This window comes from Mastigoproctus giganteus, chromosome 2, assembly GCF_048544385.1.
Source record: "Mastigoproctus giganteus isolate SK-2022 chromosome 2, ASM4854438v1, whole genome shotgun sequence".
Classification (NCBI taxonomy): domain Eukaryota; kingdom Metazoa; phylum Arthropoda; class Arachnida; order Uropygi; family Thelyphonidae; genus Mastigoproctus; species Mastigoproctus giganteus.
In genome coordinates, this window is record NC_143576.1 from 183,692,014 (window position 1) to 183,706,576 (window position 14,563).

Below are 14,563 nucleotides of genomic sequence, written 5' to 3' on the forward strand. Positions count from 1 at the left end.
TTACTTTGGAGAATACTTCCACGATGTGGAATTCAGCTTTCTGGGTTAAATTTCATTTATTAAAAGGACTTTTTTTCTCAGACTGGACATTATATTGAAATTGTATGCACTGACGGCAATTTCTAACTAGCTACTGTCCTAGCAGGGACTCCAAATTCATTTTATATGAACTGCAGCGGTTCGGTGTCTTATAATCGTGCGGCTACATGAAGCGCATAGCTTCAATATCTTGCAATGGAGCGGAAATTAGTGCTGCAAGTCTGTAAATACAGTATCTGTACAGTATTGTCATTAGTGGCGGGGATGCCAGGGACCACTTAGTACAATAAATAAATAAAGTCCCGGAGTATCAAAAGAAAATCCATTTTATATAAATCGGTTAAGCCGCCATGAGTACTTTCCAGAGAAAACAGTAGCATCTGCCGAAATAGCTCAGTTGGGAGAGCGTTAGACTGAAGATTTCAAGGTCCCGGTTTTTGGCATTTTTCCCTCTTATCTTTCCTTTTGGCAGTTTGTTGATTTTATCATGGAATTACGGAAATTAAAATAACCACAGTTAAATATAAAGAGTTTAATTCTGTCAAGGACAGTCCGGATTGTTAAAACCAAATCAAACTAGTTTGCAAAACTTCCGGTATTGATTGAAAAGCACACAATACTTCTATTCCTGCACGATAATGTCAAAAGCCCATAATTGTCACCCTACAAAGACATGTTCTGGCTCCTCAGCCATAATCTTGTGACCTTGCACCATCTATTTATCATTTATTCACATATCTTCGGCTGTTTTATTGAAAAATACGATGTAAAGCAACCTCGATAAAGTGAAAACTAATTTTAAATTGTCTTCCAGTTATAAAACTTGTGAAATTTAATCGTCAAAGTACCGCACTCAAAATTAGACAAAAATGTTAGGAGAATTGTAATGAACACAGATAGATCAAACAGGATCGTTCAGTGTCATCATTATTGGCCCTTTGTTTTTAGTAATAAAAATTAAAGTATAATAATTAAAAAAGTGTAAACCAATGTTTTAAAACAGTTATCTTGTTTCTAGATCCCTTTTCATTTTTATATTTCATGCAGAGTTCAATTTAAACTTTAGTTTTTTTCATTTCAATTTATTTTATTGTAGACTGTTTTACCTTTTTTTCATCCTCCATAAGCATTTCAAACCATATTCTGAATAAAAAAGCGAATTTCTTTTTCTAAAAATGTTATACAATATATGATATGCAAAATTTTGAGTATTGCAGTAATGAAAAAATAAACGAAAAAATTTACTATAGGTCGTTGCTCACCTGTGCAAAGGTTAGAGTGAAGATCTGAAGGTCCTGCTTTCGATGAGGCGTTGGAGAAATATTTGTGGTTTACGAACTTGGTTGAAAAGACTCTTCAATCGTGCAGAGGCCCACATTCTTCAACCGAAGTACTAGCGAGGTCAAAGTTGGCATGAAATTCACAGTCTAATGGTTGAGGGTCTGATTTGAAGGAGAAAGTTGGCATGATCAGTCCTGCATGAGGGATGTTGTGTAAGATAAGATCAAGTTGCTGATTACCCCGAGTTGGTGGGGGGGAGGGTTGAAAGACAGTGATGATCGAGCATATGTAGCATGCTTTTCAGAGATCCGAGCCATTGAGTAACGTGACATGGACATGTTGAAGTTCCCTACGAGCATGGTAGGGATGCTGCGTTGGAGATTCATGGTAATCCAGGCTCCTTGGTTCTTTCTAACCTCTGGAGTGTTCTGGAGGAAGGTAGAGAGTGCAGACCTGCATTTTAGTTTCATCAAGGTCAAGGATTACAAAAGTGATTTCAAAGTTTTCAAACATTCTTGAGTTGGTCTTATGTCGAGAAAAGGAATTTTTATAGGTGACTGCCACTCCTCCTTCTCGGCAAATGGCCCGTCCATTGGATTGAGCAGGTATAGTTCAGAGAGAGTCCAAGGTTGTCAATAGATCTATTTTGGTTTAACCAGATAATATCATACTCTACAGCAAGGAAAATAGACGGAATGTATGGAGTTTGCTACTCATGCCCTATATGTGTATTATTAATGTACCATCTAACAGTTACTGACATGGGGTGAATGAGGCACTCTTTATTTGCTATGCACGAGTATTCTTATAGCCCGTTAGGAGCGCACGATTTCTTCTGTCCTCGAAAGGTTTCATTAGGTTATTTCGTCGCCAAGGATCCAGGCTGATTAGTAGTTAGTTGGGATCAGCTGGCTTTGAGACAATATTATACAATTTGACCTTTTTTGCAATGCTTAAGACAGTTGTCATAATGGTACAAATTACTTTACGCGACTTTGTACCATTATGACAATTGTCTCGTGTATTGTAAAAAGGACAAACTGTATTGTGTAGTGATAATAGTAATAATGAAAAGGCGAACCGGGTCTAATTCAGGACAGAGATAAAGTTATAAATGGCTACTTTCGTAGATTATTAATAACACGTACTTAAGCTCTAAGTCAGCTGGTATTTTCATAGCTTCTGATTGTTTTACAGTTCAATGCACAGACCCATTAGTCTGTCTCAATTATTTTACAGGGTACGGCAGCATCCAAAATAAGGAAAAAGTAAATTCTGCCGAAACCCGGGATCGAACCAGGGACCTTTAGATCTTCAGTCTAACGCTCTCCCAACTGAGCTATTTCGGCTGTGTGTTCGGAGTTCTGCTGAAAGTAGTCATACTTGACATAAAGCAGGAGCGTCTAAATTTTTTTTTGACTAGGTGCAAAAACAGATAAAAATTTTATAAATTTAATAAATAAACAAAGTAAATAAAAATAAATAAATAATTTTAAAAAATGGAGTAAAAAAATCATTTTAAAAAAATAAAGTAAATAAAAATAAATAAATAATTTTAAAAAATGGAGTAAAAAAATCATTTTAAAAAAATAAAGTAAATAAAAATAAATAAATAAATTTAAAAAATGGAGTAAATAAATCATTTTAAAAAAATAAAGTAAATAAAAATAAATAAATAAATTTTAAAAAATGGGAGTAAATAAATAATTAAAAAAAAATAAAGTAAATAAAAATAAATAATTAAAAAATAAATTTAGTAAAATAAAGTTTTATCTGTTTTGGCCCCTAGTCAAAAAAAAAAAAAAATTGACGCGCTTGCTTTATGTCAAGTATGATTGCTATCAGCAGAACATCAATTACACAGCCGAAATAGCTCAGTTGGGAGAGCGTTAGACTGAAGATCTAAAGGTCCCTGGTTCGATCCCGGGTTTCGGCAACTTTCATTTTTTTTTTTATTTGATGAAATATTGAAGACCCCAACATAATTCCTCACCACTACTTAAGCATTTTTCGAAACATAATTTAATTTTTGTTATCAATATTTATATTTGCAATATATTTATTTATTTATTTTATATTTAATAATTAAATAACAAAATCCGACATTTATTACATAAATTTCCTGTTAGTCCTGGCTAGACGGATACAATATACCTTTTACTTCTATTTTTTGGCTATGGTACATTCAATAAATATTTATTTATTTATTCAATAAAAATTTATTAAAGTTATATACTTGTAATAGAGCAGAATTAGTCATTAGAAAATAAATTTTTGGAAATGATTGTACAAATAAATTAAAACGAATAAAATCGTTTCGGTTTAAAAGATTCCGTAAATAGAATATCGGGCTATGTAGCAGTAGTCAGCCCGAGACTTAAAAAGAGGATTACATAAAGAGATATAATGCAGTAAAGAGTAATTCATTCAGTTCCCATTAACACTTTATGCATAAACTTCAGTCCAAGTTGCATTCTTTGATAAAGAGATTTATTTTGTTAAATATTGATCGCAATCAGTTCTATAGTAGTTACCAACCCTTTCATTAAACATTTGATCATTCTACTCGGAATATTTTCTTATCTGGTAACATGAGGAATATAATCACGAAACCAAAGACAAATTCCAATTAAGCATCACTGTCGTAAATAATATTGTTTTTATATCTTACTCTTAATAAATCGTTAATAAATCGTACTCTAATATATTCCTGTTTGAATATTCAGTCAACATGAGAAGAGAATGAATAATTATTCGAAAATTTAGCACAACGATCACTTACAGTATTTCATTTGTGACAGATGACTGTTGTTGCTCAACGGTATAATCAAACTGCATTCCGTTCTTATGGAATTTTTATGCTGTATCACTTGCCCTTATTGATGTTTACTGTTGATCTTGGTCCAAAGATAGAAAGCTATGATAAGTTTAAAGTCATCAACGTACAATAAAAGTTTTACACCTTCTAGTCCAGGAATATATTCCAAGTCGTATACCCATACACTAAAAAGAAGAGGACCGAATGATGATCCCTGGGGACACCTGTAGAAAATAATAATTCAAGCGATGCAGATCTATTATAAATTATGTAATATGTACGATTTGTGATATAATCTAACCCAAGCGTGGTTTACAAATGCTGTAAATAGGCAGTTTTAATTTTAATAGCTGAATTTTGAAGAGATTGGTGAAAGAATAGGTTTCCAACGTATTTTATTATTTCTATAGAACTGGAAATAGCTTTAGGGACGTCAAGAACCAACACGAATGGATGGATGGATGCATGCATGCCCAAGCGTAACCTGGAGAATGCGAGCGGGAAAACTGCCCTGGACTTAGCTCTATGGAAGGGGGAGGAGGATAACCTGAACTCTTTCAGAACTATAGAAAAATTATATATTTTTAAAATAGTTTGATTTTTTTTTCAACTTAACCTTTAAGACATTTACCTGAAATCAGTTCCATTGAAGATATTCCAAGCGGAAGGCTGGCACACGACTGTCCTGTTAGCAGGTTTCTCTAGCAATGAGTTTGTCCAGAAGGATTCTGGCATTTGTGGTAGCCCCATCGATGTGAAGTATTCTTCAGCCACCTTAAACATCTTTATTTCGTCCCATTTCTGAAATTAGCGAACAATTGTAATTATTAAAAATCAGTTTATGATATTTACATATAAAATATATGAGTGTAAAATTACATGTTAAATTTTGTTGCGAGGGTCGGCATTTATCTGTTTGCATTCTGTCGCTTAAAAGTCTTGACACGGACCTGTATGCAGACTCGGGTGAACTGCGCTTTGAATTCCTTTCACTTCGCATTTTAGTTGCATTAAACCGAACTTACTTTCCTTGCCAACCAAAAACAACTGGACTGTACATGGAATCCAACCTGACACGGACTTATGGTGAAAAAAACTGTGTTTGAATATTTATTAATTTCAATTTAAACAAAAGTAAACATCTTTCACTTTCCCAAAAGCTAAAGTTTCATCATTGTTGGTATTTGAAATCAGGAGAGCGTTTCGTAGTTTGTAACTCGGTTAATTAGCTTTTTCATCTAGCAAAACTGTAAAAAGTGACTGTAAAATACACGAAATCTGAATATACCTCATAGCCTTAGTTGCTTTGGTTCAAAATCAAAACAACCACAACGTGTTAACTGACAAGGAAAGGTAACGTTTCGTAAGCAACTTATTTTGTGTTACGGCTACGTATTCCATCGGCTTTCTTTCGATATTTATAGACACTAATTTGTCACGATTTCCTAATAGAAAGAATGTACTGCTGACAAAACGTGAGTCGTTGGAAATGCCTGATAAATGTGTTTACCAAACAACGAGCTGTTCAGTAAACAGGAGAAACAGAAGTGGCACTCACAAATTTGCTTTCAGTGCTAACAAACTTGCACGTAGAATGTACAGCGAGTGCTATAGAATTGCATGCGACTTAACTATTACTGATTAATTTATTACCAGAAGGGATAAATAGATTTTCTGATCGTCCGGTGTTTGGTCCAACATCCCAGTAATGCGTACCAACTGGCCATCTTAACAATTAGAAGAAAAAAATGCATTTTTTTTTTAAAGTTATACTCTGTCCTTAGTCAATATCTAAGTATGCAATATTTTGGACCAGCATTTGATGAGTCTATCTTGTCATGTTTCAGGACAGACACAGAACAATGCAGAAAATGTAACAGGATGAAAATCGCAAATTTTCGTTATCGTATGATGGTACCATCCTTATCTCTTGTCTGGCAAGAAAACAATAACAAAAGATCCCCATGCATTACAACAAAGATTATTACTGTATGGTTAAAAAAAAAAACAATGAAGTTAAGTAATATAAAATTATTTACAAACCAGCTGCCTCATCATAGCAGTGACATCAAGAGGCTGGACATCGTAAGGCTCCAGAAGAGTGTAAAGATTGCTCCACTGCTTTGCCCACATGTCTCCTAAAAATACAGTAATGTTTGTGACTTGGATTATTACGATAAAGAAAACACTCCACAGAGATTAGAACTTCATTACTAATCAGCTGACTGCCCAAATGAAATTAAGTGCTGAACTCACGAGAGCGAATATAAAGTTGTTATTAATTAGAGTAAGGTAACTAAATTGTCCGGTCTTTTAATTTTTCGCTTAGTTAATTAAAGAAAAGAAAATATTTTCAAAATTCAAATATTTGTAACATATATTAAATATTTTAAAACATATTTCTTAAAATATAAAGTTTTTCTCTGGGAACTTAATGAAGGCGAATGTTCTATTTTTATTAAAAAAAAAAAAAGACTTTGTTTCTGTTAGTGATTTTTAAGAGCAATCCTGTTGGAGCGATTTTGTGTTTATTAAATAACAAATGTTTAATGAAGGCATATTAAAATGAAACAATAAAAGGAACGACGAACTAAATTGAATTATTGCAATCTAGTTTGTCTAAATTCACAGACATAAATGAAACATGATCACTTTCCTTTTCACTGAATACGGCACATTTTCTGGTGCCCACTTCTTACATATCACACACAAAACCTATTCTTTTATGGACGAGATTATTGAGTGTTTTGTGTAATTGATGATTATTCTCTTAAATTCCAGACTAAAGGATTCTAAAATAGTGGATCAATCTTCCACTAATAATTTGTTGCCATTAACCTTAATTGTTGAAGTTAAACGTAAGAAAAGCACCTGGGGTGGATGGGATCTATCCAGTTATATTAAAGGTGGCGGCAAAGCAACTAAGCAAACCCTTAGCCATAATTATGAGAGCATCCTTGGACTCAGGGGAGGTTCCCACGGACTGGAGATGTGCAAATGTATCCCCAATTCACAAAGGGGGATCGAAGGGTGACACGAGTAATTACAGACCAGTTAGTTTAACTTCTGTTCCAGGTAAAATAATGGAGTCGCTGGTTAAAGATGCATTGCAGGATCATCTAGACAAGACTGCAGTAATAATTCAGACACAGCATAGGTTTGTTAAGGGAAAGTCTTGTCTGACAAATTTGATAGGATATTATGATGTGGTTACAAAGGAACTGGATGCAAAAAATAATTTTGATATCATATATTTGGATTTCAGAAAAGCTTTTGACACTGTTGCGCATGGAAGACTATTGTACAAATTGGAGCAGAATGGTATTAAGGGTAAGTTGCTACAATGGATAAAAGGATGGTTAAGTGCGAGAAGACAGAGGGTGGTAATCAATGGGTGCTGCTCTTCTTGGACTAATGTTATTAGTGGAGTCCCACAGGGTTAGGTGTTCGGTGTTAATCCACTGTTGTTTTGTATATTTATCAATGATATTGATGAAGGTATATCAGGCTTAATGTCGAAGTTTGCAGATGATACAAAGGTTGGCAGGGTTGTTAATGACAGTAATGGCAGTGTGCTACTGCAACAGGATCTAGATAATTTGGGCAGATGGGCTAAGAAGTGGCAACTGAAGTTTAACCTTGACAAATGCAAAGTACTGCATATGGGTAGAAGTAACCCCAGAGAAACGTACCAACTGTGTGGTACTACACTTAAGGTGGTAGAAAATGAAAAAGACCTGGGAGCAATTGTGCAGTCAGATATGAAGTTCTCTGAGCAATGCAGACAGGCTGCCAGGGCAGGTCATGTGGTTTTGTCAATGATATATAGGAATTTTGCTAACAGGGAAAAGGAGGTGATTATCCCTCTGTATAAGACAATGGTCAGGCCACGCCTTGAGTTCTGCGTACAGGTCTGGAGGCCTCATTTTAGGAAAAGGATGTAGATTTACTTGAGCGTGTACAGAGAAGAGCAACAAGATTGGTGAGGGGAATGAAGGGATCCTCTTACCAAGAGAGGCTTCAGTTCTGCAAATTGCAGTGGCTGGAGACTAAGCACCTGCGCAGTGATCTGATTGAGGTATATAAGGCCTTGAATGGGTTGAGCACGCTGAATTCTGGTGGGATCCTTCCACTTGTTCAGATTACGAACCTAAGAGGGCATAAATTCAAATTAAGAAAAGACAGATGTAGAATAGATGTGCGGAAATTTGCCTTTAGCCAGCGGGTGGTTAACTGCTGGAACAAACTTCTATCTGTCGTTGTGGAAGTTGATAGGTTGAATAAATTTAAGGAGGAACTGGACAGGCATTTGGAGGGAATGGTGTGATTTTTTTTTTTTTTTTTTTTGGCTGATGCTGCATAAGCTCATACATTTGCTTTCTTCCATCACATGCCACTACTACTACTACTACTACTACTACTACCTACTCGTGCATACCTAGTAAATGTTCTGGGATGGTTCCATCAGTCGGAAGAACTCTTCCCATCTTTTCTCGTAGCTTCTTTCGTACGTAAGCGTGAAGTTTTTGGTACAGAGGACGCACATGTAGCCACGCATCATTCACCTGCTTTCGGAAGGTCGGCGTTTCGTAAGCACTTAACATCATCTCGCCGTAGTTTCCAAAACCTGTGAATAGAATAAGCTTATCAGAGTGGCGTTGTTTGGTTATAGAAGTAAAGATGTGTATGTGGGGAAGGAAGAGGGGAAGACAGTGGGCATAAAGGAGGATTGAGGTAATCACGATTTTAATACCATTCTGGATATCAGCACTTTACACTTAGCAAACTCATATGTGCAAACAAATAATGGTTATCCGATGATGGCACCAACCAAACTAAGCTGCTACTTGTATGAGAAGCAGGCCCCGAGAATTGGAGAATCTTTGTGAGCCCTTATGATAATTTGGCATATTAATGGCTAATCACAAAAAGAAACAAAAAAAAAAAAAAAAAAACACCAATAATAAATATAACAGATCATGTCTTTATAGACATTCTGAAAATTCTATATGATGGTCCACGGACATTGCAGACCATCTCAAAATCTGTAATATGATTGGGAATTGATCAATGAACTGAATTTGTGTCTTGTGAATAATGATTCAAATTAGATGCCGTTATTGAATTAACAGCGTTGCTGGAATTAACTGAAGAATTGACTCACCTAGTAAAGTGAATGTTGTATTTTCAGTTAGATGTCTTTAATTTTTCAATTAGGTGTCCAAAGCGTTCCAGTTTAGAAACTATTTACAATTAATCATGATAGTAAAAAGTTCTACCGGAGTACGTTTAAAAAAAAAAAAAAGAGGACTGAAAACAGAGAATTCCGAAAATACCGAAAACCGGAATACCTGATCATTCACAACTTTAAATCAAATAAATCTTAATTAGATCTTCACTTCCCGGTATCAATTAACCCAACACTAACTATACGCCAGAATAGTAAAATGAAAACATTCGTTCTCGTGATGAACACGGTGGCTACGATCGCCGTCCTTCTGTAAAAGTCAAGATGCTAAGTTCCAGTTCGACGGGAGGAACTTTTACCACCTTCTTTATTACTATTGTTATTATTTAACGTGGGCGAGCCAGTTAGTCTCCCGCGGGGGTTTTACATCTCGAAAACTCGGGTTTGAGTCAGCAAACAGGCAAATTGACTGAAGAATGTACTGACGTCTCGTAACTTCATTTGCCTTTCTGCTTAACGCGCGCGCGCGCGCACACACACACACACACACACACACACACACACACACACATACGCACATCACGATTATGTTCACTTGGCCCTCATGAGTAGCACATTTGGTAGAATCGCCCTCCTCCCCACACCGGCTGCGAACAACCTGAGTCGGTCTCAGGCGAGGGTCGAATGGTTTTTTCTCCCGGAAACTCGGGTTTATCGTCCAGAAAACAGAAAATCGACCGCAGAACATGCAATTTACAGACAATATATATACGGAGCAATATGGCCTTAGTTGCTGATGCTTCTGAAAAAAAAAAAAAAAAAAAACGCTACTACTACGTTCACTCGAGAGGTCTTGAAGGAGTATCAAGCACACTTACCGTTAGCTTCAGCAGCCATGTTGGCCAACTTCACGAAAGCCAAATACTGCTTTCTGATGACTGTTCCAGTTGCATCCCTCCATTTCGTCCAGACTTTTTTGGCATCTTCCTCTCTATTCACGCCATCCGCTATGATGGCAGAAAGATCTTAAAAACACAAAACAGCACAATATTAATATTTTGCTAAAGGAGTAATACGTAATTTGTACAATATGCAAATATGAAACCTTTAAGGCAGGAATGGTCCAACCTTTTTGAACTAGGGCCAATGCAAATAAAATGTTGCAAGTCGCGGGCTGCAAGAGCTGTACATTACCATAAACACGCATTTTTATAGAAGTGAAGATGTGTGTTAAATAGAACTTAATATTTATTATCAACTTTTATATTTACAGTTTAATTTATTTTACATTTAATAATTAAATGCGAAATATCATTCTTATTACGAGTATTTTTACCACTAGCATTCTCATCATTAAATACTTGGAAGATATATATGAAGGGGTAGGTTCAAAAAAGATTTGTATTCACTCAGAAGTAGATATGATAGAAAGATGATTTTTTTTTTTCTCTGATACAGTGAAATCTCTATAGCAAAGACACAAATTTTGGTTTCGATCTGCATTCTTTTTTTTTTTTTTTTTTTGTTTGCAGCCTGAATGAAATAAAGTGTCACAATGGATAAAGTGGAATACCGATCAGTGTTCCTTTCCTCTTCCTGCAAGGGAAAACAACCAAAACAATCCACGAAACAGAGCAGAAAAAGATAACAGAACAAAGATCGTACAAAACATGAAAATAAATAGTAGAATAACACACTTTATACAATGAGAGTTCTTCAAACGTAAACAGTCCAATTCAAGGAAATAAAAATGGTATTTATGACATCAAGTCCAGCGCCATGAAGAAAATCGCAGAGAGAGAGTAAGTTGCTGCAGGAGACATTATCACATACACACGAATTAATGAGGACATCATTAAACCAGAACTCATCTGTCAGCCAGTCAACCTACTGCAAATAGTTCTGTGAAATTCTTTCCTGTTTACAGTCATATCCAGATTGAACTTGTTAATGAGTGTCAATGTTCTTTTGGAGAAGGAATTCCTGGAGATCTCTAATCTAGAGTTACCATGTGGAATGCAGTCTTCTGTCTAATAGCCATCGCTGGAGCGTGAAGATCAACATGGCATAGAAGATCCGGCAGGAAGGTTTATCCAGCTAAAATATGGTACAACAGTTTGAGATCAAAGTTCATCAAACTGTTCGTGTACAGAGAAGGGCAAAAAGATTGGTGAGGGAGACGAAGGGGTTCTCTTACCAGGATAGGCTTAAGTTCTGCAAGTTGCAGCAGCTGGAGACTAGGCACCTGCGAGGTGATCTGATTGAGGTGTATAAGGCCTTGAATGGGTTGAGCACGCTGAATTCTGATGGGATTTTTTTCCGCTTGCTCAGATTACGAAACTGAGAGGACGTAAATTCAAATTGAAGAAAGACAGTTGTAGAATCGATGTGCGGAAATTTTCCTTTAGCCAGCGGGTGGTTGATTGCTGGAACAAACTTTCATCTGTCGTTGTGGAAGTTGATAACTTAAATAAATTCAAGGAGGAACTGGACAAACTTTTAGAGGGAATGGATGTATGTTTTTTTTTTTTTTGGCTGATATTACATAAGCTCATGCGCTTGCTTTCTTGCATCACATGCCTCCATTACTATTACTATCAAAAACAGTTCGCCGAGATTCCAAAGATTGAAGCTTGAAGTAGGAACAGAGATTCCGGTAGAAATTTCTGTGGCAGAACATGGGATTAAGTGTTACGTTTATGGAGAAGACTGTCCATGTAACAGTATTCTTGTGTACTGCTATAAACAATTCAAATGTGGAAGAACCTCAGTGCACACTGAAGAAATCCCAGGACGCTCTGCAATTTTTGTAACAGAAGAGAGTATTTCAAAAATTGAGGCATTAATCTTGGAAGATAGCCGTATTGGCGTCTGTAGGGTTTGTGGAGAACATAGCCTATCAACAGTCCCATATGAGTAAAGTGTCAGACTTTTGATCCCTTACCATAAGAAAAGGAAAGGGCACAATGTGCACATGAGGTGCTGTCGATGTGCCAGGAAAAGTTGAAATATTGCCGCATTATGCTTATTCACTCGACCTTGTACTTTCGGAAATCGTCCTTTTTCCTGCCCTCATTCCTTTCCTGTTTTCCTTTCTTCTTGGAAAACACTCTGCTGCTGATGATGAGTTGATTTCTACTACCGATTCGTGGTTTTAAGGACAGTCAGAGGACTTCTATGAAACTGGCCTGCAGAAGCATATTGGGAGGTGGAAAAAGTGTGCTATTTTTTCTGGTGACTATGTTTAAAAAGTGTGATACATGGTCAGAGCCGGCCCGAGGGGGGTGCGAACGGTGCGAGCGCACAAGGCCCCGCGTTTCTGAAGGCCCCGCGCCGCTGACTGATTTTGCAAAATAAAAATGATTTAATTTTTTTTTTTTTTTGTTTTAATACTGTCGCAAAATCTAGCGACATCGCCATAAAATGGCCATATTTTTAATATACATAAGAAATAAAATGTCAATAATCATGTTATTAACATTATTTGAAAGCCCGCCAAGAATTCTCCAAAGAACACGGAAAAATATATTTTCTTTCAAATATATTTAAAATATCTCTCCTTACAAATAAAAATAATAATTTATTGTAGTTTCATTTGAAATTATTGAATAAATATTCCCCACAAATACGAATATATATATATATGACAGCTGATCGTACATCGTACGTTTTTATCGCGATTCGCGAGGTTTGAAAATAAATAACATATTAATATCTATTTCGCAACATGACTAGTAGAGACAGAGATGCAGGAAGAAAGTATATGTGTGGCCCTGATAAATTGAAGAAAAAAAGAAAGAGAGAAGAAATTACGGAAAAACAGAGGAACTCCCTCGCAAAATTTTTAAAAACCGAAAATGTGCAACAAACTGAAGAAACGCATAATTCACAGTTACTGGAAGATCAAACTCGCGGAAATGAAATTACGCCGTGCGACATCCACGAAAACGATCCTGATCATCATAAAGCCACCTCTCGTCCTAATGAAGAGGAAAGCGATGATAAGAAAACTGTAGAACGGAAGATAATCACGAAGCAGAGGGGAAAGTACAGACCAAGGATTTTTTGTCAGCGTCGAACAAGATGAATTATTCCGAGGACCGCAGCTTCAAGAGAATTAACAAAGCGACGAAGACGAAAATATCGATATCAATGATCCTGGTACTTGGCCCGAAATTATAACTGATAAATTTAGAATGGCTATCGTACAAAATGGCGTGACACAAGTAAAAAACTACGATTTTCCGAAAGATAAAAATAACAGAGGTTTTTTCTGAAAATTATTATTTAAGAAAATTAACGAATGGGGAACGTGAAGAACGAAGGTGGTTACTCTACTCAAAGTCATGAAATTGTAATCGCGATTACAAAGTCATGAAAGATCAAAATATCATTTACAAGCTATGTACAAATTGTTACAACTTGCAAAGAATTTGAAACTTGGAAACACTATTGACAAAGAACATGAAAAAATAATTAAAAACGAAGCACAGCGTTTAAAATGTGTTTGTGAACGAATAGTGGCTGCAATTTTATCAGAGCATAATTTGGCGTTCAGGGGCAGTAGCGATGCTTTATATAAACCGCACAACAGTAATTTCTTAGGTCTTGTAGAATTACTTGCAAGATTTGACCCAATCATGAAACAACATTTGGTGGGTAGAATCAGCATCGCGTTCCTATTTATCTTATAGAATACAAGATGAACTGATTTCTGCTTTGGCTAAAAAAGTTAGAAAGGAAATAATAAATACAGTTAAGAAAGCTAAGTATTTCACAATTTTATTAGATTGCACTCCAAGACGTAAGCCATCAAGAACAATTATCTGTTATTTTAAGATATGTTAATGTAGATAACTCTGAAAGTGATGTGAGTATACAAGAACGATTTATTTGTTTTGAAACAGTAAAAGACTCGACAGGAAAAGGGTTATCAGCTAAAACTGAAAGCATATTAGAAAAGGAGGAATTAGATTTAGGGAACTGTCGAGGACAGGGATACGATAACGGAGCTAATATGAGAGGTTTATATAAAGGTGTGCAAGCACTTATCCTGCAAAAGAATTCCAAAGCACAGCATATGCCCTGCGGAGGTCATAATTTGAATTTAGTTCTTGGAGACATTTCAAAATCATCTTCTCTTGCAAATTCATTTTTTGGGACTTTACAAAGCATATATATTTTTGCAAGTTCTGTAATACGCTGCGATATATTAAAAGAGCGTGTCAAACATCTTA

At 35.9% G+C, this 14,563-nt stretch overlaps 2 protein-coding genes and 2 non-coding genes across 5 annotated transcripts in view; 1 reads left to right on the top strand and 3 right to left on the bottom strand.

Moving 5' to 3' along the window:
• The window catches only part of LOC150089821 (uncharacterized), a 256,206-nt gene that overhangs the window by 102,715 nt on the left and 138,928 nt on the right, over positions 1-14,563 (bottom strand). The window lies entirely within an intron of this gene.
• Positions 1-14,563, bottom strand: part of LOC150089822 (angiotensin-converting enzyme-like) — a 55,433-nt gene that overhangs the window by 33,853 nt on the left and 7,017 nt on the right. Inside the window, exons 4-7 of one of the 2 annotated variants that reach the window (XM_090389664.1) lie at positions 10,205-10,351; positions 8,577-8,765; positions 6,182-6,276; positions 4,770-4,939 (exon numbers count right to left, since the gene is read on the bottom strand). In XM_090389664.1, coding sequence (XP_090245790.1) covers positions 4,770-4,939; positions 6,182-6,276; positions 8,577-8,765; positions 10,205-10,351 — 601 coding nt within the window. The remainder of the gene's footprint in view (positions 1-4,769; positions 4,940-6,181; positions 6,277-8,576; positions 8,766-10,204; positions 10,352-14,563) is intronic. The other variant, XM_090389665.1, reaches the window with a different exon arrangement.
• On the bottom strand, positions 2,597-2,669 carry TRNAF-GAA (transfer RNA phenylalanine (anticodon GAA)). Its single transcript has one exon. It is a non-coding gene; the product is annotated as a tRNA-Phe (tRNA).
• TRNAF-GAA (transfer RNA phenylalanine (anticodon GAA)) lies at positions 3,184-3,256 on the top strand. Its single transcript has one exon. It is a non-coding gene; the product is annotated as a tRNA-Phe (tRNA).